The sequence below is a fragment of the Chionomys nivalis genome, chromosome X (genome assembly GCF_950005125.1).
Source record: "Chionomys nivalis chromosome X, mChiNiv1.1, whole genome shotgun sequence".
NCBI classification, from domain to species: domain Eukaryota; kingdom Metazoa; phylum Chordata; class Mammalia; order Rodentia; family Cricetidae; genus Chionomys; species Chionomys nivalis.
The window spans coordinates 131,987,486-132,012,645 of record NC_080112.1 but is presented as its reverse complement, the minus strand read 5'-3'; the positions used below and the strand labels follow the sequence as shown (position 1 = coordinate 132,012,645).

General features: G+C 41.5%; 1 protein-coding gene across 4 annotated transcripts in view; it reads left to right on the top strand.

The window, feature by feature from the left end:
• The window catches only part of Ctps2 (CTP synthase 2), a 122,332-nt gene that overhangs the window by 11,913 nt on the left and 85,259 nt on the right, over nt 1-25,160 (top strand). For all 4 annotated transcript variants that reach the window (XM_057760125.1, XM_057760123.1, XM_057760122.1 and 1 more), the window contains exons 5-13: nt 5,643-5,759; nt 5,892-5,975; nt 7,093-7,173; nt 9,973-10,124; nt 16,251-16,383; nt 17,876-17,964; nt 20,333-20,427; nt 22,486-22,548; nt 22,638-22,681. In XM_057760125.1, coding sequence (XP_057616108.1) covers nt 5,643-5,759; nt 5,892-5,975; nt 7,093-7,173; nt 9,973-10,124; nt 16,251-16,383; nt 17,876-17,964; nt 20,333-20,427; nt 22,486-22,548; nt 22,638-22,681 — 858 coding nt within the window. The remainder of the gene's footprint in view (nt 1-5,642; nt 5,760-5,891; nt 5,976-7,092; nt 7,174-9,972; nt 10,125-16,250; nt 16,384-17,875; nt 17,965-20,332; nt 20,428-22,485; nt 22,549-22,637; nt 22,682-25,160) is intronic.

Sequence of the window (25,160 nt, the reverse complement as noted above, 5' to 3'; positions counted from 1 at the left end):
AGCAGCATTTGAATTTAGCACTTGTTGACTGCCTTGACTTTTCTCTCATTCCTTTATGGCTGTAGAATGTAGTATGTTATGCAGACTGTTTTCTACCTGGTTGTTCCTTCCTTCCTGATTTTTTTTTTAGAACTTTTTCTTTTTTTAAAAGATTTATTTGTTTATTTATTGTGTATGCAACATTCTGCCTCCATGTATGCCTGCAGGCCAGAAGAGGGCACCAGATCTTATTACAGATGGCTGTGAGCCACCGTGTAGTTGCTGGGAATTGATCTCAAGATCTCTAGAAGAACAGTCAGTGCTCTTAACCTCTGAGCCACCTCTGCAGCCCCCTCCTTCCTGATTTATATCAAGGAAGTACTTTCTCTTAAAAATGAAAATGCGCGCGCGTGTGTGTGTGTGTGTGTGTGTGTGTGTGTGTATCCTAGTGCTCATGTGGATGTCAGAAGACAACCTTGAGTGTTGGTCCTCGGCTTCCACATCCAACTTGTTTGAGACAGGCTCTCTACTACTCACTCCTTTGTATACCAGGCTAACTGGCTTATGAGCTTCTGATGATCCTCCTGCCTCCACATCCCACATCTTGGCAGGCCTACACTATAATTACAGACACCTGTGCTACTATAGCTCATTTTCATGTGGGTTCTGGGGGTCTGAACTTAGGTTGTCAAGACTTGCACACTAAGTATTTCACCACTGAGCCATCTCCTTAGCCCCAGTGTTTCCTTTTTTTAAAAAAATATTTATAAAAGACAGTCTCATATACCCTTGGCCTTAAACTCCACTATGTAGCCAAGAATGACCATGAATTTCTGAGCCTTCTGCCTCTACCTTCCAAGTGCTGAGATTACAAGCATGCATCACTATATCCAGTTTTATGTGGTACTGGGGTTGGATTCAGAGATTCAGACTCTACCCTGTTCTAAGTTTTTTTGTTATTTTATGAATCAGTGAGTTTATCAATCCTGATTAGAAAGCAGAGGTGAGTTAAAATAAAAGCCAGGCATGGTGATACACACCTTTAATCCCAGCACTCAGGAGGCAGAGGCTGGCAGATTTCTGTGAGTTTGAGGCCAGCATGGTCTATGTAGAGAGTTTCAGGCCAGTCAGGGCTATATGATAGGACCCTGTCTAGAAAAGCAATAACAACAAAAATTACAGGTGAGGGATTACTTAAAGAAGGCTGGATGGCACCAAAACAGCATAAATTTCCCATAAATTCCCACCTAGTTATGGAAGATGACCTCTTGGAAGCTGCATCATGGAGTCTTCCCTTGCAGCTAACTTTTCACTTCTTTGTTTTTGTCCAAGATCATATATAGTACCAAGTGCTAGTGTATCTTTCTTTTTTTTCTTTTGGATTTTTCGAGACAGGGTTTCTCCGTAGCTTTTGGTTCCTGTCCTGGAACTAGCTCTTGTAGACCAGGCTGGCCTCGAACTCACAGAGATTCGCCTGCCTCTGCCTCCTGAGTGCTGGGATTAAAGGCGTGCGCCACCACCGCCCGGCTCTAGTGTATGTTTCTTAAACATTTATACTTGTGATCAAGTTTTTGTGTCTGACTTTTTTGAGACAAGGTTTCACTCTCTAGTCCAGGCTAACCTGGGATTAATTATGTAGCCTATGCTAGCCTATAACTCAGAGCAGTCCTTGCGCCTCAGCTTCCCAAGTGCTAGAATTATAGTAGTACGCCACCACTGCTGACCATGTAATATTTTAACTTATAAGTTGAATATAATAAAAGATTGAGAATAAGAAAGTAGAATAATTATAACGACAAATTATAATGCAAGTTATTTAAAACTTATGGATTATCAATTTTGGAGTTTTAAGTTTAATAAATGCAAACTTACAATAAGAAAGCATTATCACGAGGGTTCTGAACACAGTGATAATAGGAACTTCCAAATAGGTTAAGAGGATGCAGTGCCACAATAGACCACATGAGGGCAGGAACAGATAAGATTTAAAGTCTTGGTCCTTATGTTCCAGTGATAATAGGATCCCCTTCAAAAAGCACAAAATGAAGCTGAGTTTGGGGTCCTGCAATCTAGCACTCCAGAGACTGGGGAAGGAGTTTGAAGCTAGCCTGGGGTACATATGGAGCTCCAGTCCAGTCTGAGCTACAAAGTCAGAATCTGTCCCCAAAAGCTACCTCCCCCGCAAAAAACAAACAAACAAGCAAACAAAAACCGAAAAAAAAATTATCCATATTAACAAGCTAGGTGGTGGTGGTACAGGCCTTTAATCCTAGTACTCAGGAAGAAGAGGCAGGTGGATCTCTGTGAGTTCAAGGCCAGATTTATCTACAGAGTTCTGTGACATCCAGGGCCATACAAAGAAACACTGTCTCAAAAACAAAACAAAAACCACACTAACAAACAACAAAATAAAAGCAGAAGGGGGCTAAGGGCATATAGCTCAGCAGTGGAGCACTTGCTTAACATATGTGAGACCCTGGATTATGTCCCCGCAACACAAAAACACAAAGGACAAAATCCTCTAAGACATTCCCATATGGTTTGGTTTAAGTACAGACTTTTCTTTCTTTCTTTCTTTCTTTCTTTCTTTCTTTCTTTCTTTCTTTCTTTCTTTCTTTCTTTCTTTCTTTCTTTCTTTCTTCTTTTCTTTTCTTTTCTTTTCTTTTCTTTTCTTTTCTTTTCTTTTCTTTTCTTTTCTTTCTTGTTCCAGACAGGAGCATGCAATGTAGCCTTGGCAGGCCTGGAACTGATATGTTGACCTTGAACTCAGAGAGATCCACCTGCCTCACCAACTTCTATTCTAAGCCCTGAGATTAAAGGTGATAGTTCCCGTGCCTGGTCTGTCTTTTAAATTATACTTATTTTTTGTGTGCATCTGTGCTGTATGTGTGTACGTATATGCACACACGTGTGTGCATTCAAATACCTGTGGAAGCCGGGCTCAAGACTGGTTAGCTTCCTCACTTGCCCATCATCTTATTGTGTGAGACAGGGTCTCACGAACATGTAGCTCAATGACTTGGCTAGACTGGCTGGCCAATATGCCTGTCTCTGTTCCCACCTTCTGGGGTGAGGTCACAGACATGCCCTATCCTGGGGTTACAGACACTACTGTGCACAGCTTTGTATATTTGCTTTGAGTCTTAACTCGTGTCCTCATGCTTGCCTGGCAGTCAGTATTGACTGAGCCACTGTCCCTGTTTGTATTTATTAAGACAGTGTTTCCCCATGTATTTCAAGCTAACCTTGATATTAGTATGTAATCTAGGTTGGCCTTGAGTTTGCAGCAATATTTCAGCTTCAATCAGCCTCCTGAGCACTGCTGAGATTACGCCTCATGCCTTCCTCCTCCTGCTGCTACCATCGTAGCCACCTCTGCTTTTCCCCCTCCCTCCCTCCCTCCCTCCCTCCCTCCCTCCCTCCCTCCCTCCCTCCCTCCGTTCTTTCTTCTCTCTAACTCTCTCTCCTTCCCCACTTCTTTTGGCAGGATTTTAGTATGTCCATCCTGGCTTCAAACTGGTGATCCTCATGCTTCTACCTTCAACTGCTTTTTTTTTTTTTTAGAGTTTAGTTTTTTTTTCTTCTTGCTGTGTAGATCAATCTGGCTTCCAACTCACAGAGATCTGCCTGTCTCTGCCTCTCCAGTGCTGGGATTAAAGACATGTGTCACCATGGCCCAGCATCACTGTTTCATTCAATTGAACCATCCAAGCAGAAACAGGTAGCCATCAACGCACTCATTTGAATATTTTGTTCCAGCTAGAACCACTGGTAGCTTTCTCTTCTGTGGCCTATGTTTTGGATAGTTCTTTTCTTTTCTTTTTTTTTTTTTTTGGATTTATAATTTGCTTTAATTGACTTATTATATCAGCACTAGCTGATTCCCATTAACCAGGAATTCAACTTAACATATATTGGGATATGTATGAGAGCTTCTGCAAAGAAAATCCCTCTGTATAATCTTTACCCACAAGCTAAAAAAATAAAGGTTTTTTTTTTTTTTTTTTTTGAATTTTCGAGACAGGGTTTCTCTGTAGCTTTTGGTCCCTGTCCTGGAACTAGCTCTTGTAGACCAGGCTGGCCTCAAACTCACAGAGATCCACCTGCCTCTGCCTCCCGAGTGCTGGGATTAAAGGCGTGCGCCACCACCGCCCGGCTGATAGTTCTTTTCTTTATTGAATTCATTTTATTTATTGTGAATTCTTTCTTTATATTTATTTATTTATTTATTTAGTGTGTGTGTGTGTGTGTGTGTGTGTGCATGCATGCATGTGTACATATGTTCCAGTGTGCATGCCAGTGTGTGCTTGTGTAGGTCGGAGGAAAGTTGTGAGAGTTAGTTCTCTTTACCTTTAAGGTCCCAGGGATTGAACATAGGTCATCAGGCTTGGTGGCAAGTGCCTTTACCCACTGAGCCATCTTGCCAGCCCTTTGAACTTTCTATCTGCTTGTGAGTTTTGTGTCTCTGTCTCTCTTCTTTTTTAATTTTTAAAACTTTATTTTATTTTTTGAAATTTTATTTTTATGTTTGTGGGTTTTTTCCTTGCATGTTTGTAGGTGTAGCACGCCTATATAGTGCCCTCTGGGGACAGAAGAGAGTAATCCCTAGGACTGGAGTTATAGATGTTTGTGAGCTGAAGTGTGGGTGCTGGGAGTTGAACCCATGTCCTTTGGAAGAGCAGCCAGTGCTTTTAATCACTGAGCCATCTCTCCAGCCCTCTTCTCTTTCTCTTTTCTTTTGAAACTGATTCTCACTGTAGCCCAAGATGGCCCAGAAATCACTATTTAGCCTAGGCAGGCCTCAAACTAAAGGCAATCCTTCTGCCTCTGCTTCTTTTTGTCACCATGCCTGGATTTTTTTGAGATAGCATATATGTACTCCAGACTAGTCTTGAACTTGTGATACTCATTCCTCAGTTTCCCCAGAGCTGGGATTACAGATTTTTTTTTTTTTTTACCAGACCAGGCTTTTTTATTAAAAGTTTTATTGAAGTTTAATGTCACAAAACTTCATTCATTTCAACTGTATAATTTAATGATTTTAAGCACTTATAGTCTTCTGTTCTTGTGAAAAAAGTATTAAACTTCAGTTCTTATCCTCAGTCTATTAAAATTATGTCTAAAGCTGGGGATAGTGGCTCACACTTTTAAAACCAACGCTTGGGTGACAGAGGCAAGCAGATCTCCTAGTTACAGGCCAGTCTTGTTTATAGAGAAAAGAACTCCAGTTTAGCCAGAGCTACACAGAGAAACCCTGTCTCAGAAAAGAAAAACAAAACAAAATAAAACAAAATTATTTCTAAACCAAGTGTGGTGATTCACGGTACATGATCAAGGCTAGCCTGGGCTATCTATGTAGAAGTCCAGGCCACCCTGGGCTACATACAGTATGAAACTCTTCCAAAAGTAATTAATTACTTAATTTATCTGGTCGTTGTGGTATATGCTTTTAATTCCAGCACTTGGGAGGCAGAGGTAGGCAGATCTCTGACTTCAGAGCCATCCTGGTCTATATAGGGAGTTCTAGGTCAGCCAGGACTATATGGTCAGATTCTGTTTCTAAAGAAAAATTACTTAACTTCAAAAGCAAGAAAATTCCATTAGTTTGTGTGTTATGGAAGATGTTTGGTTATTTGTGCCTTATTTTTGTTTTCCACCCTCAGCTGGGAGGCACTGTTGGAGACATCGAAGGAATGGCATTTGTGGAAGCATTCCGACAATTCCAGTTTAAAGCAAAAAAGGAAAATTTCTGTAATATTCATGTCAGCCTTGTACCACAGGTGGGTTTTTCCACATAAGTATGCGGGTAGTAACTTTGATCAGTTTTGCACTGATATTTTGTGTGACCTATCTTTGAAATTCAAGAGCCATAAATTGTCCAGTTGTTCTGATGGGGACTCATTTCTTTTTAGCCCTGTGTTACTGGAGAACAAAAAACCAAACCCACACAAAACAGTGTCCGTTCGCTGAGGGGGTTGGGCTTGTCTCCAGATCTGGTGAGTTAAGTGCAGTGGGTAAGTTTGTCTCTAAGGTCTTTTGGATTAGGACCTCCATGTCACAGGCTCTAACAGCCACTAACAATGGTTTATTTCCTTTTTTGGTGTTGGTGCTGGGGATGGAACTGAGAGCACATGCTAACATGTGTTCTACCCCAGTCCCTTCATCTTTAACGTACCATCTGAGTCATTTGTCCCTCTCAAATGGTTCTTATGACAGTAAACTGTTTTGTGTCTGGAATCCAGGAAAAAAATATTTCTTTATCCTTAATTTGGTTCCTTTTATAGCAGACAAGATACAATGCTCTGTCATTTGTAAGGTTCCTGGCTCCTTCAGAGCGAATGTAAAACCTTGGGATTTTCCTCTGTCCCTTCAACGACTGTCTATCTTTGCTCTGAGCTTTAGTCTAAGAGGCATTCATGTGTTGCTATATCAGATTATCCAGTTACAGCCAGCATCTTGTGTGTGTTTGGGGGGTGGGGTGAATTAGGAGTCCACAAAGCAGCTGCCTTCTTTTTTTTTTTTTCAGGACAGTATTTTTCTGTGTAAGAGCTCTGGCTGTCCTGGAACTTGATTTGCAGACCAGTCTGACCTCGAACTCACAGAAATCTTCCTGTCTCTGCCTCCTGAATGCTGGGATTAAAGATGTGTACCACTACTGCCTGGCACAGCTGCCTATTTTTATAAATAAAAATTTATGGACATACAGTTATTTACTTACATATAGTCTGTGTAAAGAAATAGTCTGTGTTTTGGCAAGTCTATAGTAGGACCCGGAGCACCTTACCCGGAAAGCTAAACTGTTTCCTGTGGGACCCTTTAGTGAAAGTTTGTTAACTTCTGATCCATCTTCTCTTCTGTTTCATGAAACAGCCCTGTAGAGTTTTTAACTCTTCACCAGAGACATTTTGATATTTTCTTCCTGGTAGATCTCTGTTGAAACTAGTGGCCAGACCAATTTCTCATGCTACAGAGGAATGCCCAGAGTGAATAAGTGCATACTTGGTCTAGTCTTGTAAAAAAAAAAAAAGAATAAAAGGATTTTCTGACAATGAATTGGGCAATTTGATCACCCCTGTTTCCATGTATTGATCCATGCATAACTGGCTTTCACAGATTGTCTGCCGTAGTTCAAAACCTATTGAGATGGCTGTGAAGGAGAAGATTTCTATGTTTTGTCATGTGAACCCTGATCAGGTTGGTGCTTAATGTTTTTTATATAGAAATTTGTGTGTGTATGCACATGTGTGTGTGAGAGTGTGCATGTGTGCACTTCTGCCATGACCTATGTGTAGAGATCAGAGGACAATTTTGTGGATGGAATTCATTCTCTCCTACCTTTAGGTTGGTTTCCCCTATCAAAATCAAGTTGTGAGGATATGTGACAAGTACTTTTACTCGTTGAACCACAGGGTCTCACGTAGCCCAGGCTGACCTTGAATTGCTGATTCTCCAACATCCCATGTGCTGAGAACATAGTCATAAGCCACCACTTTAAGCTCAGGGTGGGCATTTTAGCTCAGTGAAGCTTTCTAGTAAGAGAACTGTGTGCTGTTTCTTTAGCATTTTTTCTTATCCTGTGTTTTGACGGGATACTTACTGCCTCGTTCAGTTTTCTTCTGTACCTTTTATAGCTTAACACACCTTAAACCGCACAAGTGTGCTGACATTCATGCTGTGTTTTATGATCATGTAGGTGGCCCAGCTGGTTTCATTACTCCATAAATTACCATAATTTAGGCTCTAGCCTTCTGTTCTGTAGGACTTTCAGCCCGGGTATTCTGACATTTAGATGATCTTTTTCTTTCTAGCTCTGGTTCCCAATAAGCCTATGGTATGAGGGGTTGCAGTTGGCTGCAGGTTATAAGGAGTGGCGTGAAAAAAGAGTGGCGTGAATGGAGCTCAGGAACAGGATGAGGCTTGCTAGGAACCATTCATGTGAGCTCTAGGTTCTCTTGACAGCTGCTTGGTGGGGTATCTGTGTTTGGGGAGTAGGCGGGTAGAGAGTCCTCTGCTTTAGGTTTCCAAGCCTGAACTGCTTTTAAAAGAAGGGACTTTCTCTCTCTCTCTCTCTCTCTCTCTCTCTCTCTCTCTCTCTCTCTCTCTCTCTCTCTCTCTCTGTATGTGTGTTCTGGGCCACTTTGTTTTGTGTCCCCTTCCTCTTGGTAGACAGTGCTTTGCTTGTGGATTAAGCAAATACAACCTGGTTTCCAGAATAGAAGAAGATAGTTAGAACATTTTGCATTGGATTGTTGAGAGCTCAGAGAAAGAAGGTGGAGTTCCAACTGTGTCTGTTGTGGAGTCTAACACTTGGAACATTGATCCGAGTCTCTTTTATTTCTAAAATTTATCTTTATTATTTTAAGCTTATATGTATGTGTGTGGGCTTGTATAAGTGAGTACACATGCCCAAAGAGGTTGTGGGTGTCAGATCCTTCTGGAGCTGGAGTACAGGTGGTTTTGAGCCATCCAATGTGTATTATGTAGATGCTGGGAATCTAACTCATATCCTCTGCAAGAGCTGTAAGTACTCTTGACCACTGAGCTATCTCTTCACCCCTAGTGGTCCAGTTTCGTTCTTCTTTTTCTTTTCCTTCCTTCCTTCCTTCCTTCCTTCCTTCCTTCCTTCCTTCCTTCCTTCCTTCCTTCCTTCCTTCCTTCCTTCCTTCTTTCTTTCTTTCTTTCTTTCTTTCTTTCTTTCTTTCTTTCTTTCTTTCTTTCACACAGGGTTTCCCAGAAGCTATGGAGCCTGTCCTGGAACTCTTATCTGTAGACCAGGTTGGCTTCAAACTCACAGAGATACCCATGACTCTACTTCCTGAGTGCTGGGCTTATAAAGGCATGTGCCACCACTCCCAGTCAAACAAGGCAATTCTTATAAGATAAAGCATTTAAATTAGGGACTTCCTTAGAGTTTTAAAGGCTTAATCTTTTATCATCATGTTGGGGAGCATGGTAGCATACAGGCCGGCATTGGAGCAATAGCTGAGAACTACATCATCCATAGCTACATCATCCATGGCAGAGAGAGAGAGAGAGAAACAGAAACAGACTGGACTTGGCATGGGCTTTTAAAATTTCAAAGTCCACCCTTAGTGACTCCAACAAGGCTGCACCTACTCCACTCCAACATGGCCACTCCTCCTAATCCTTATAATCCGTTCAAACAGTTCCACTTTCTGGCAACTATGTTTTCAAATATATAAGCCTATGAGGGCTGTTCTTATTCAAACTACCACAGTGATGGTTGTGAGCTACCTTGTGGGTGATGAGAGTCAAACCTAGGTCCTCTGAAAGAGCAACAAATACTTTTAGGTGTTTAGCTATATCTCTAGCCCAAATTCATTCATTTCTCTCTTTTTTTTGTTGTTTTTTTACCCTTTGGAGCTGAGAAATAAACCCAGAGCCTTGTGCTTACTAGGCAGTTGCTCTACCCCTGAGCTAAACTCCCAACTCCTTTCTTTTCTTTTTTTCTTCTTTTTTTAAAAAAGAAAAACCTGTAACATTTATTTATTGCATGTGTATGTTTATTCATTAGTGTAGAGGTCAGGAAGCAATTCTGGGGAGCCCATTCTCCTTCTACCACGTCCATTCTAGGACTGGAATGCAGGTTATCAGATTTGGTGCCCTGCTGGGTCATCTCACCAGCGCTCAGTTCTTTCTTTTTTGATTGTTCTTTTTTTATGTAGTCTAGGCTAACTTTGAACTTTCTGTGTAACTGAGTATGATCTTGAACTTCTGTTCTTCCTGTCCTTGCTTCTCAAGTGTTCTGATCACGGGTGTGTGCCACCTTGCTTGGTTCTATGTGGTGCTGCTGGTAGTCAAACCCAAGGTCCTCACGTATTATGGTCCTCTTGCCTCACTTCCTGGGATGCTGGAATTAGGCCTGTTCTCCAACACGTAGCTTTCTTGATTTTCTTATTTCACTATAAACTGTTTCTTGAGTTTTGTCTTATTCCAGTGGTGTATTAAGAAAGATGTTTTATTATTGATCAGGTCCTCTGTATCCATGATGTTTCTTCCATCTACCGAGTGCCTCTTCTTTTGGAGGAGCAAGGCGTGGTTAAATATTTTAAAGAGAGGTTGAACCTGCCCATCAGTGACTGTTCAAGTAATTTGCTTTACAAGTGGAAAGCCATGACTGACAGGTATGTGAGATGAATTATTTATGTATAAAAATTTTTTAACATAGCTAGAACTTGTAAAAAAGAGGTCTCCCAGTTCTTTCCAGACTTTCTCAGTCTTTATAAATACATAGGAAATTAGGACTGCAGGGTTACAGCTAAACATACTATAGCCTCTGGCTTTATTTGGGTTTGGACTGAGTTCTCATGCTTTTGTGGCAAGTTCTCTACTAACTGAGCTATCACCTTGGCCTCTTTATGTAATTTTTAATAATTCTTGGCCTTGTAGGTGGAAGTAAAACCTACTTTAAAGGGCCAGTCTGTCCTCTTTACATTTTTGTATGTGTATGTTCTGGTGTAGATATATCTAAATTTGTTGTTAGAGTATTTCTCTGTGTTCTTTGAAGATTTTTGGAGCCATTGTCTTTGCTGTATTTAAACCAAAATGAGTTAAAGGGATTTGGATTCCCAAAGGACATATATATATATATATATATATATATATATATATATATATATATAGACTAGGCAGGCCTTGAACTAACAGAGATCTGCCTCTCTCTGCCTCCTAAGTGCTGGGATTAAAGATGTGTGTCACCACTGTCCGGCTCAAAGGAATATTTTTAATTCTGGATGTTTGATTAATATGTTAATTTACTTTTTATTTACTCCACCTCTTTTTTTTTTCAGTCCTGGGGCCAGAACTTGTGCATGTTAGGCAAGTGCTCTTTGCTGAGTCCTATCCCTAGCCTAATTTATGATTGTAAGTGTTGCAGAGTTTTTGTTTTATTTATTGGCTAACATTTTCTAAAGAAGATCCTTTAAATGGGAAGTTTGACTCTACATTTAGCACTCCCTGGAAGGGATTTGTTTGTTTGGTTTTGGGATAGTCTCCTGCAGCCCATACTGGCCTTGAACTTCTACTCCACCTCCAGATTGCTGAGGTTGTAATAGGTATCCACCACCATTCACAGTGCCCATCCAGTACTTACATATCTTAAAAAATACTTATTTTAAAATCACATTCATTTATTTTGTGCACATGCACACTTACACACCAGTTAAAAGACAACTTTACAGGAGTCGATACTCTTTCCTTCCTCCAGATCCTTAATTGTATCAGCAAAGACAAGACCATTTTTATAAGTTTTTTTTTTTATTGTTTTTTCCCCCCAAGACAATGTTCCTTTTTGTAGCCCTGACTGTCCTGGAACTTGTTCTATAGACCAGGGCAGACTCAAATTTGTAGGTCTGCCTGCCCCTGTCTTCTGAGTGCTGGGATTAAAAGTGTGTGCCTCTACAGTCAGTTTATAAGGTTCTTAGGGATTTAAGGGCATGTGCCTTCATGAGCAGAGAATTTTTTTCCTCCCTCTAAGGATTGAACCCAGGGCTTCAAGCATACAAGCCTTAATGTGTGAGCTACATCTCCAGCCTAGTGGGGACCCATTCAGTTCACCACAGTCTTCCAAGTAAACGGAGATGGCAGTACCTATATCATTTTGGATTGCTGGTTTATTGGTAACTGCAGTGTATAATGGCCAACCCCGCTGTGGTCTGTAGAACGTGTAAGGAGTCAGTGAGAGGGCAGAGCAACTGCTCCGATGATGGAAGTTCATTGCCACTCAGACACCAGCGGTCCTGGTTAAAGTGGATATGGTCCTTTCCTGGGACCCCAGGGTGAAATGAGATACCCTTTCCCACTTTGGGACCTGCCCATGATGGGTGGGCCTGTAAAGTAGAATCTGCTTCCCATTTCCCAGAAGCTCACAGTAATAGCAGAAGCCTGCCTCACTCATCTGTGATAGCTGCGTTAATCATGTGAGGGGTACCTTTGGTTGATCTGGGAAGGGAAAGTGAATATAAGGGATAGACTTAGTACATCAGCCAGCCAGCACAGCAGGCCCCACCCTGGGGTGTTTGGCTCATGCGCTCACCTGTCCCATCTATCACCATGTGATTTCTGTCAAGGAAGTTTGGACATAAGTGAATAGAAGGAGGAGCCTGTAATTGTCTTTAGTGTGCCATCTTTAGGGTCAGAGCCATGTCCTTCAGCTTTGTGCAGAGGAAAAGTGAGACCCAGCCAACTCTTTTGCACACTGGAATCTGCTAAGTAGGTAGACCACACCTTAGGACAAAATATCTACTTCTGGTGGCATCTCTGATATTTGGCTTGAGATTAACTTGCTTTCTGTTATCAGGAATTCATCATCATCATTATAATCATTATCAACATCATCATTTTGTAATACTGAGGAATGAACCCAGGGCCTAATGCATGCTAGGCAACTGCTTTACCACTTCTGGACATACACAACTGTGAATTCTACAGAGCAAGATAAAACTAAGCAGCGTTAAAGGCTTGATAATGTTGGAGGAGAGACTGCTTGTTTGGTTCCCAGCTGCCCGGCTAGCTTAGACTCAAAATAATCACACAGAAACTGTATTATATAAAACACTGCTTGGCCTATTAGCTCTAGCTTCTTATTGACTAACTCTTACATATTAATTCAACCCATTTTTAATTAATCTGTGTATCGCTACATGGCAGTGGCTTACCGGCAAAGTTTCAGCATGTCTGTCTGACTCTGGCTGTGGCTCTATGGCATCTCTCTCACTCGGCCCTTCTTCCTCTCAGCATTCACCCTAGCTTTCCCTGCCTACCTAAGTTCTGCCTTGCTATAGGTCCAAAGCAGTTTCTTTGTTCATTAATGGTAATCACAGGAAGATTAGTCTCTTAGTTTTTTCCTCCACCCAGCTTAGTTTTCGTTTTTGTGTTTTTATTTTATCTGTATGTTTTTGTGGAAGTGTGTCACTATGTATATCTGACTAGCTTGGAAGTCAAGATGTAGACCAGAGATGCCTCAAACTTGTAGTGATCTCTGCCTGCTTTTGCCTCCTGTGTGCTACCACATCTGGCTTATTTTTTATTTTCAAGGTATGATCTCATGTATCCCAGGCTGTCCTTGAACTCACTGTGAGGCTGAGGATGATCTCGAACTTCTGATCTTGATTTAATTTTGGTATGTGGTACCTATCCATAAAATTATTCATTTCCTTTGAATTTTCCAATTTTGGTTAGTACAGGTTTTTGATGATATAGGCACTTAATGCTATGAACTTTCCTCTTAGCTCTGCTTTCAAAGTGTCCATAAATTTGGGTATGTTGTGTATCCATTTTCATTGAATTCTAGGACATCTTTAATTTCTTGCTATTTCTTTCGTGACCCAGGGGTGATTCAGCTGAGTGTTGTTCAATTTCCATCAGTTTGTGGGGTTTCTGCAATTAGTTTTGTTTTTGAATTCTAGCTTTAAGCTATGGTGATCTTATAAAATACAGGGGTTACTCCAATTTTTCTGTATCTGTTGAGGTTTGCTTTGTGACCAAGTATGTGATCAATTCTAGAGACAGTTCCGTGAGGTTCTGAGATGAAGGTATATTTTGTTGTGTTTCAGGGGAATGTTCTATAGATGTCTGTTAAACCTTTCGAGTCATAATTTCTGTTAGTTCCTTTATTTTTCTGTTATGTTTCTGTCTGACAACCCTGTTCATTGGGGAGAGTGGGGGTATTGAAGTCTCCCACTATTAATGTGTGGGGGTTGATGTGTGATTTAAGCTTTAGTAACGTTTCTTTTACAAATGTTGGTGTCCTTGTTTTGGGTTCATAGATGTTTAAAATTAAGACTTCATCTTGATGGATTTTTCCTGTCATGAATATGAAATGTTCTTCTTCATCTCTTTTGATTGATTTTAGTTTGAAGACTATTTTGTTAGATATTAGGATAGCTACACCAGCTTGTTTCTTAGGTCCATTTATGGAAAATCTTTTCCCAACTCTTTACTCTGAGGCAATGTCTGTCTTTGAAGTTGAGGTGTGTTTCTTGTAAGCAGTAGAAGAATGGATCCTGTTTTTGTATCCATTCTGTTAGCCTGTGTTTTTTTATAGATAAATTGAGACTGTTGATATGAAGAGATATTAATGACCAATGATTGTTAATTCCTGTTATTTTTGGTTTTGTTGTTGTTGTTGGTATTGTATGTATGTTTCCCTTCTTTGGGGTTTGCTATTGTGTGGTTATCTATTACCTGTGTTTTTGTGGGTGTAACCAACTTCCTTGGGTTGGAGTTTTCCTTCTAGTACTTTTTGTAGGGCTGGGTTTGTAGATAGGTATTGTTTAAATATGGTTTTACCATGGAACATCTTGTTTTCTACATCTATGGTAATTGAAATCTTTGCTGGGTATAGTAGTCTGGGTTTGCATCTGTGGTCTCTTAGTGTCTGCAGCACATCTGTCCAGGACCTTCTGGCTTTCAGAGTTTCCATTGAGAAGTCAGGTGTAATTCTGATATGTATGCCTTTATATGTTACTTGGTTTTTTCCTTTGCAGCTCTTAATATTCTTTATTTCTTCTGTATGTTTAGTGTTTTGATTATTATATGGTGAGGAGACTTTTTTTTGGTCCAGTCTATATGATGTTCTGTAAGCTTCTTGTACTTTCATAGGTGTGCCCTTCTTTAGGATGGGAAAGTTTTCTTCTGTGATTTTGTTCAATATATTTTCTGTGCCTATATCTGGATTTTGCCTTCTTCTATCCCTATTATTCCTAGATTTGGTCTTTTTATGGTGCCCCAGATTTTCTGGATATTTTGTGTTAAGAGTTTGTTGGATTTAACATTTTCTTTGACTGATGAATCGGTTTCCTCTGTCGTATCTTCGACACCTCTCTTCCATCTCTCCTAGTTTGTTGGATATGCTTGCATCTGTAGTTCCTGATTGTTTGCCCACATTTTCCATTCCCAGAATTCTCTTGGTTTGTGTTTTCTTTATTGTCTTTATTTCAGTTTTCATGTCTTGAGCCATTTCCTTCCCATTTGATTGTTTTATTTTTCTTGGCTTCCTTTGCTTCCTCTAAGGGATTTGTTGATTGCTTCCAATTTTTTGTTTGTCTTTTCCTCTACTTCTTTAAGGGAATTTTTCATTTCTTCTTTAGGGAACTCTATCATCTTCATAAAATTATTTTTAAGGTGGTTTTCTTCTGCTTTGTCTGCATTGAGATATTCAGGTCTTGATGATGTTGAACCACTAGTTTTTGGTGGTGCCATTTTGCTCTTTATGTTTTTGAATGTGTTCTTACAGTACCATCTGCCCATTCCTTTCTCTCCAGTGGGTATAGGTGGGGTCTCTGCTTCAGGGTGTCCCTCTTCCTCCAGTTGGTGCAGTCAGGGCCTGTAGCTTAGGTTCCTCTTCCTCTAGGTGCAGGCAGTTCCAGGCCTCTGATGGACACTGATATGATTCTGAGGCTCCTCCAGGTGTAGGCAGGGCCACGATTCTGGTGTTTGCTGATGCCTTGGAAGATGATCCAAGGTGTGGGAAGGCTGCTCCCAGGTTCCTGAGTCTTTGTTGGGTGGGTAGGGCATGGAATGTGCCAGGGTGGATTGGGGTAGGGCTGGGGCTTGAAGAGTAGGGTTCTCCAGCTGAGGACCCAGACACTCACCTTCTCCAGGTGTCTTCAGGGTCAAGGTTCTGGTGGTCACAGATGCTGTGGGTGATGGTTCTGGGTGTGGGAGGCTGCTCCCAGCTTTTGGGGGCTTCACTGAGTGGGGGTAAGGTATGAGATGTGCCTGCAAGGTCTAGGGCCTAGACATTAATGCCTCCAGTCCGGAACCCAGACCCTCACCTCTCCAGTGTAGGCAGGGTCAAGGCTCTGGTGGTCTCAGATGCCATGGGGGCTGTTTGGAGTGTGGGGAGGCTGCTTCCAGGTCTCTGGGGCTTTTCTGGGTGGGGGTGGGACATGAGATGTTCCTCTAAGAGCTAGAGCCTAGAGAGTAGGGCCCTCCAGCTGGGGACCCAGACACTTACCTCTCCAGGTGGGGGCAGGGCCAAGGCTCTGCTGGTTGCAAATGCTATGGGGGGGGTGGTTGGGTGTGTGGGGAGGCTGCTCCCAGGTCTTGCCCCAGTTCTTCTTATGCTTTTAAAATCACTTTGATGACCAGAGTTTGGCATGTTGGAGGAGAGATTTGTGTCAAGTACACTGAATGTCTTGTCTCTTTCTAAGGTTCTGAAAAGTACTTGGAATAAGAGCAGTGGCTGCATTGTTGCTTGTGATGTTTTATAGTGTACATATGGACTTTGAACTTGATTCCCTTCTCAGGTATGAAAGACTGCAGAAAATATGCTCCATCGCCCTGGTTGGTAAATACACCAAACTCAGGGACTGCTATGCCTCTGTGTTCAAAGCATTGGAACACTCAGCCTTGGCCATCAATTACAAGTTGAATCTGATGGTGAGTTCCAGCCTGCTGTTCTAGCTATTTCTTTATTGATTTGTAGTTATTTGTATGTGTACCTATGTCTGTGCGTGTGTGTGTACATGTGAGTGCAAATGTATGAGGGAGGCTAGAAGCATTGGATCTCCCTGAAGCTGGAGATGCAGGTGGTTCTATGCCACTTGATATGAGTGCTGGGAACCCAGTAGTGGGTGTTCTTAACTGCTGAACCATCTCTCCAGGCCTTTTCTAGATAGTTCCATTGCTCCAGTATTTTGTATTCTAAAGAGGAAGATTGGACTGGATTGTGGCTCAGTGCTGGAGAGTTTACTTAGCATGATCAAGGCCCTGGGTTCTATTCCCAGCACTGCAAAACAAATAAACATAATTTACTGTTCTGTTGCTGTGAAGAAACACCATGGTTAAGGCAACCCCCCCTTTTTTTTAATTGGCAGCTTGCTTATAGGTTCAGAGGGTTAGTCCATTATCATGGCAGAAGTAAGACAGTAGGCAGGCAGTCTTGGTGCTGGAGAAGTAGCTGCGAGCTCACATGTTATCCACAAGTTACAGGCAGAGAGAGGAACACTGGTCTTGGCAAGGACTTCTGAAATCTCAAAGACCCCGCCCCCCAGTGACACACCTCCTCCAATAAGACCACACTTCCTAATCCTTCTCAAACAGTTCCATTAACTAGGGACTAACCATTCAAACATATGTGCCTATGGGAGGCCATTCTTCTTCAAATCATCACAGTTGGGGATGTAGCTCAGTGCTGGAGTGCTTACTTAGTATGATCAAGTCCTTAGGTCCTTCCACAGCACCGCCAAACAAACACAATTTATAAATTCCCAAAGAGGCAGATTGTGATGAAGTGCTTCTAAGTCCAACTGCTGTGTGGAAAGTTGAATAGGAAGAGTGACAGGACTCAACATACAGCCATGTCTAAGATTTATGATAGCCAGAAAATACAAAGGAACATCGGCAAGTGGACGAGTCCTGTGGGGTAGAGTCTGGAGAAAGGCGAGTGCAAGCTTACCAGAGGCCTTTCCAACATGGAGACTTCCAGCCAAATCTATGCAACTTCATGTGTAAAGTACTCTTTACTGGGAAGCTCAGTAGAGATTTAGTGGCCAGGCCATTTTCTTTCCTTCTTCCTCTCTCTCTTCTGTCTCTCTCTTTCCGTCTCCCTTTCCTCTCCTTACACTTCATGGTACTAGGCTTGAACCTAGGACTTTGAGCATATGAGGCAAATTCTATATCACTATGCTATATTCCTAACCTTCTTAATTTTATATTTTGAGAAAGAGCTTTGCTAATTTGGCCAGACTGACCTTGGATTCACTTGTACTTTATAAGATCTTCTGGGAAGAGTGAGGCCTTATGAGCTACTACTGAGCTAGACTAGCTCTCAGTTATTGAATAACTGTTAGATAGCTGTAGTATTATTGAGTGTTTTTTTAAATGTTCCTTCAACCTGTTGGATTTTTGATGTTATTATTTTGCTTTTTAGTACATAGACTCCATTGATCTGGAGCCAGCCATGAAAGCTGAGGACCCTATGAAATTCCATGAAGCTTGGCAGAAGCTGTGCTTAGCCGAGTGAGTACCAGGAACTGTCCACATGAGGAGGACAATGTCATTGTGGTTTCTCTGTAATGACTTCACTTGCCACAGTTGCTAAGTTTTGTGCATTTGGAGTAGTAGTCAGGAGTTCGGGTGGTCTTTGTAGGTGGTTGTGCAGCTTTCATGCAACATTGCATTCAGGTGACACGGGCAGTGGAAGTGGTTTATTTGGAGAGGGTGGGGAGACTGTACTAGAGGGAAAGAGTGCTGATTTACTGAAAGATGCGGTAATGCCTACTGCATATAGAAAACTAAGTATAAGCAGGACCTTTCTCTGATTTTCTTTTCCATATGTTTACTAATTTATTTTAATTTTAATTAATTAATTGCTGAAAGAAGGCCTGTGTAGCCAAGGTTGGCCTGGAAACTGTATATTTTAGGGTGACCTTGAACTCCTGATCCTCTTGTTTCCACCTCCTATGTTGGGAGTTTGTAGACATGCACTATCAGGCCTTGTTTATGGGGTGCTGGGAATGGAATCCTAGGGACTATGTGTTAGACAAGGTTTCTTGAGACAAGGTTTTTCGAGACAGGGTTTCTCTGTGGCTTTGGAGCCTGTCCTGGAACTAGCTCTTGTAGACCAGGCTGGTCTCGAACTCACAGAGATCCGCCTACCTCTGCCTCCCGAGTACTGGGATTAAAGGCCTGCGCCACCACCGCCCAGTCTAGACAAGTACTCTAACAACTGAGCTATATCCCTAACGCTTCATATTTGGTTATTTGAGATAGGCTTTTTCTGTGTAGCTCTTTCTATCCTGGAACTTTCTCTGTAGACCAGACTGGTCTCAAAGCTACATAGCTCAAACTGTTGTTTTTTAGTTTAAGTGTTTGCTCTAGCCAGGGCATTTTCATCCACTGTTACTTAATTGAAATCATAGGCTGCTTTTATCAGCTTAACTCTTTCTGATGGCATAAGACACTGCAAGTTTTTCTATAGTAGTTAGAAGCCAGCTAGGTGTGATGGTACATCCCTGTAATCCCAGTGCTTGGGAGAATGAGGTGGGAGGATTCAGATTTCAAGTCTAGTCTTGTCTATAGAGTGAGTTTGGGGCTGGTCTGCTTTCCATGAGTCCCTGTCTCAAAAATTTAACAACAAAAGGACTTTAATCCATTTTTATTTTCATTCATTTTATGTTTCTCTTTCTTTCTCCCTTTCTGCCAGTCCTCAGAAATTCTTTTTTGTTTGTTTTGTTTTGTTTTTGAGACAAGGTTTCTCTGTATTTAGCCCAGGCTGTTCTGGAACTCACTCTGTAGACTAGGCTGGCCTTGAACTCACAGAGCTCTGTTTGCCTCTGCCTCCTGAGTGCTGGGATGAAAGGCGCATGCCACCATTGCCTGACTAATTCTTTTGTTTTTGCCTTTTGAGAAGATGTCATTATATGGTCCAGACTGGCCTAGAACTCTGAATCCTCCTGCCTCAGCCTCTGGAGTGCTGGGATTATAAGTATATTTCATCACACACAGTTCTCATTGTAGTTTTTTTTTAAGATTTATTTATTATGTATACAACATTCTTCTTTTTTTCTTAAATATTTATTTATTATGTATACAATAGTCTGTCTGCAGGCCAGAAGAGGTCACCAGACCTCATTATAGATGGTTGTGAGCCACCATGTGGTTGCTGGGATTTGAACTCGGGACCTTTGGAAGAACAGGCAATGCTCTTAACCACTGAGCCATCTCTCCAGCCCCTCATTGTAGTTTTTGTTTTTGTTTTTGGTTTATTGGTGTAGACTCTTGCTGTTTAGCCATAGTCAGCTAGCCTGGAACTTGTAGCAATCCTCCTGCTTCTACCTTTTGAGTGTTGGGTTAATAGGCATGTACTACCACGACTGTCCGCAATTTTTATTGAGTAGAATTTCTCAGTTACTGTAGTTAGAAGCCACCAATACCTATCAGAAAATATATATTAAAGTCAGTTGCAAGAAACTGTCCCCATAAGGTTGAACTTGAAAGATGTTTAATTATGTAACCTATTCTGAAAATAGACCTCAGACATTCACTAGTGATGATTATGCCAAGCCTTGAGTTTGGGAACATTGATCATAACTGATGAAAACACAAGTTTTAAAAATAAAAGTAATGTGGATTGGTGAGATGGCTTAGTAGGTAAAAGTTGTTGTTGCCAAGCCTGACAACTTGAGTTCAATACTTGGCACCCACATAGCAGAAGGAGAGAGCCAACTGTTACAAGATGTCTTCTGACCTTCGCATACTCTCACTGTGCCATGTACTTGCCACCTGAACCCACAGACACACTCACTCACACGGAGTAATTAATTAATTGAAAGTATTGTTAAAATGGTGACTGGTCAACTTTATTTTCATCTTGTGTTAATTTCAGTGGCATTCTTGTGCCTGGAGGCTTTGGACTCCGAGGAACGGTGGGAAAACTCCAGGCAATTTCTTGGGCAAGGACAAAGAAGATTCCGTTTCTGGGTAAAACTTTTTGTTTATTGAGCCTATGAGTTTTACGTATTTTTTTTCAGTGCTAGGAATTGAACCTAGGGCTTTAAGGATACATGCAAGGCAACTCTGCCATTGAGGTATATTGCCAGCCCTTATTCAGGTTTTTGACATAAGGTAGGTGTCATACATTAGTTGGGGAAGCATGTAATAAGGTTTGTTCTTGTAAAGGTGTGAACTTACTTTTGAAAGTCAGGCACCAAATCATTTGCTACAGGGCTTATCAAACTGAATGCGACTCTTAGCTTGCTTTTGTAAATTGAGTTTTATTGTAACACAACCACCCAGTTTGTTTTGCATGTTGCTCATGGCTGCATAATTGAAGATTGAATGACTTGTAAAGCCTAGAATTATTACTTAGAGTTTATAGGAGACATTTCTGAATAGCAAGAAGCTGGAAAAAGTTTGTCCCTGTATTCTTCTTACCAGTCCTCTTAGCACTTTCAGTAAAAAGCTGTTCCCCAGAACTCTGTAGTAACCTCTTTGGAAAAGTGCTTAAGCCAGGTGTGGGGCACATGCCTTTAATCCCAGTATTCAGGAGACAGAGGCAGGTGGATCTCTGTGAGTTTGGTTGAGGCCAGCCTGGTCTACAGAGTGAGTTCCAGGGCAGCCAGAGCTACAGAGAAACCCTGTCCTGAAAAAAGAAACAAACGAGTGAAAACACAACAACAAAAAGCGAAAAAAGAGGGGGGGGCTTCAGTTGAAACTTTGCGTGTGTATGTGAGGTACTGGGGATTAAACTTTGCGTGTGTATGTGAGGTTCTGGGGATTAAACTTTGCGTGTGTATGTGAGGTACTGGGGATTAAACTTTGCGTGTGTATGTGAGGTTCTGGGGATTAAACCCAGGACCTCGTGTGTGCTAAATAAGCACTCTTCTACTGTGCTACATCCACAGCTCTAAGTTGAAACTTAAATTCATTTTAGAGAAGAGAATACAGAAAGATCAGTCAGTGCAACGGGAGTAGCTCTGTTAAAAGTTGCTTATACCAGGTCTTTTTTCTTTCTTTCTTAAAAGAGGTGAGGTCTTACCGTCTTACTGTGTTTGTCTAAGCTGATCTTGAATCTCTTGGTTCAAGCTATCTTCCTGTTTCAACATCCCAAATATTGGGCATATATCACTATACCTTCAGAGGCAGGTCTTTTGAATGCTCTTGTTTAATTTGTAAAGCCTAGTTTGTAATTTGTAAAGCCAGATGACATGGGAGCTGGATGTGCTAAAGGCAGCTCTGCTACTGGAGATTCAGGTAGGAGGGGCATGGAGGCCCAGTTGGCCACTGTGTTTTATGAGCTGAAAGGAAGGTTTGCTGTCTTTTACTATCAGCAGAATGTTACATGTTTTTTCTACTACCTGCTCTTTTTCTGGATACTCCAGAATTTTGGGACCTCTTTCCCAATAAAAACCCAGGATACTTCCTTTGCTTTATTCTGACCTAAGCTCTTTGGGCCGTTGTTATTTTTTGCTTTTTAAGATGGGGTGTTAAGGCTGGGGAGATGGCTCAGTGGGCAACAGACATCCTGATTTGATCCCCAACATTCACATTAAAAGCTTGGTATGACTGTACATGCATAAAACCTTAACACTGTGTGTGGGGGTAGGGAGAAAGGAGGGTTGCTGGGGCAAGCTAGCCTAGATGAATTGGCAAGCTCCAGCATCACTGAGAGACCCTGTATCAAGGGAATGAGGTAGAGATTGATAATTCAGAACTCCTGTCTTTGAAACAGCTCTGCAGCCCAATAGGTGCCTTGGTTCAGGAATAGATGTGGCAGATGGCATATTTGGCTTCTGGGAGCTGGTCCTCATCTGGCCTCCAGTTGCTTCTTGCTCACCTCCGCGCCTTAGGTTGCTCCTTTAGTTTTGACTTATCACTCACTACTCTTCCAGGAACTATTTTGGGTGCTAAGGGGGGGATCACAGGGAACTAAGCAGGAAGTCTTTCTCTCTTGAGGTCTTCATTCTTAGAGACTTCAGGAAACAGTTGAACACAAAATGTCACTAGATACAAAACATGCTCATGTGCTTCTCCTAATAGGAATTTGCCTTGGGATGCAACTGGCAGTGATTGAGTTTGCAAGAAACTGTCTGAATTTGGAAGGTAAGTCTAAGGTTTACTAAGCAGTGTTTATTTAAAACAAGAACATGTGTCAGCAATATTGGTAAATCACTAAATGTCTTTGTCTTTAGATGCTAATTCTACAGAATTCGAGCCAAACACTCCAGTTCCATTGGTAAGTGGCTTGTAGATCTTTCTGGGTCCAGTCATTGTCATTCTGTTTCATTTCTTGCCTAGCTCCGTAACAGGTAATTACTGTCTTCTCCTTACGGTGCCAGAACTTTACACATTATATATGAATTTATTATTTCCTATTGTTTTTGCTTCCAACTGCTTTGTTCTCACTAGTCTATCTTGCCGGCTGTGCCTTGAAGAAACACAGCTCTGCCTGACTTGTCTTTGTGGCAGCTTTCAAGCTTAATGTTTAGGAAAGGAATAAATTGACTGTGACACCAATTTATAAGAGCTAATATAAATAAATGAGCTGTCCCTTCTCTAGTCTTGTCCCTAGTCTGCCTATTTTCCACATTGGTGGCCATCTATTCTTCTAAAAAATTGCAACTGCTAGTCCTCACCTGCCAGTTCCTTTCCCCCCAGGATACTCACTCAGTCATGGGGCTAGAGAGATGACTCACTGACTAAGAGTGCTTGCAACTTTTCCAGAGGATCCAAGTTTGGTTCCCAGTACCCGCATTAGGCAGCTCGTAGCCACCCATCGCTCCAGTTCTAGGGATCTGACACTGTCTTTTTGCCTTTGTTGGCATCTATGTATGTGTGCACACAAATAATAAAGAAATGGTTGTGGTGTTGTTTCTTTGAGACAGGGTGTCATTCTGTAGTCTTGTCTGTCCTTGAATTTAGAGACTCACCTGCCTCTGTCTTTCAAGTGCTGGGATTAAAAGCAGGTACCACCATGCCTGACTATAAGTTTTTTTTTTTTTTTTTTTTTTTATAAAGTCAGGATCCTTTGCCAAGCCGGCAGGTGCTCACATTTCATCACTTGCTGCTTTATTCATTTGTTTCACACCATTTCAGTTTCTCCCACACTTAGGGGTTCCAGTGTGGACAGTTGGAAGTAGTATTTCTCAGTTTTCCCGTGGAGATCCCCTATACCTTATATGGCCCTCTTATGATCTTCCTCCTGGAGCCTTAACAAAACCAATGAAGAATTGAACCACTTGTTCTAGAAAGGCTTTATTTCTATGCCTTCGAGTTCTTTCCACACTCATTAGTAATTCTTGTCTTTCGTGCTTGTCCATGGCCTTTGGCTTGCCTGGTCATCAGTTGCCTGTATGTGTGTATTTAGTGACATTCTTGCTGCCAAGCATCCCTATCTAATAATCAGCGGCCTTCATATAATTCTTATACTCTCCTTGGTTGGTTTTTCACTTTTACTTGTGTGTGTGTGTGTCTGTGTGTGTGTGTGTATCATATGGATTGTTTGCAGTTATTGGTTTTCTTCTGCTATGTGTTCTGAGGAATGAACTCAGGTTGTTAGGCTTGTGTGGCAGGCATTTTTAACCCACTGAGCCATCTTATAGGCCTTTCTTTTGTTTTAGATGTGGTCTCACCATAATCTAGGCTTACCTAGAACTCATTGTGTAGCCCAGGCTGGCCCCCATACTCACAGCAATTCTCTAACCCTAATCTCTCAAGTGTTGGGGTCACAGGTAGTAACTGCCATGCCTGTTTCTCTCTGTGGTTTTTAAAGAATTTATTTATTTTGTGTGTATTTGTACACTCTCAAGCACATATGTGTAGATTCATGTGCCACAGCATGTGTGTGGAGGTCAGAGAACAACTTGCAGGAGTTGGTTCTTCTGTGTAGATCCTAGGGATCAAACTCAGGCTGTCGAGCTTGGGACTGGTGTTCTTACCTGCTGAGCCATTTGCCAATCATCATTACTACTAACATCTTACAGATATTGGCCATTTGAAGCTCTCATTCAATGTGCTTTAGCGTTTTTACAGTTCTGTGTCACTATCATGGCAGTCAATTTTGGATCACTTTATTTCTTAAAAAAATTCCAAGGCTTGGAATGTAGTTCAGTTGGTAAAGTGTTTTTCAGTATATACAAAACCCTGAGTTTTATCCTCAGCACTGTATAACTGGTGCATATTTTTATTTATGTGTGAGGTGCTAGATGTCATTAGTCCTGTACTCAATTATGACACTAAAATTTCCTCGAGATATTACCAAATGGTGGGAGGGTGGTCAGAACTGTCTCCACTAAGAATCATTGACTTTGGGCTTGAATGACGGCTCAGCAATTAAGAATGTGTGCTGCAGATGGGCATGGTGGCTCATGCCTTTAATCCTAGCACTTAGAGGCAAAGGCAGGCGATCTCTGTGAGTTGAGGCTAGCCTGCTCTACATAGTGAGTTCCAGAACAGCGAGGACTACACAGAGATACCCTGTTAAGAAAATGTGTACCGCTCTTGCGGAGGACCTGAGTTTTAAATCTCAGCACTCGTAGTAGGCAGCTCACAACTGTCTGTAACTCCAGCTCCAGGGTATCCAGTGCCTCTGACCTGTGCTTTTGTACGTATCTACACACAGATGCATAATTAAAGATGAAGAAGTCATTGGCTTGAGAAATCTGGTTCTATTATTATTTTTATACTAGTTACTTTTCTCATCCTTATGACATAAG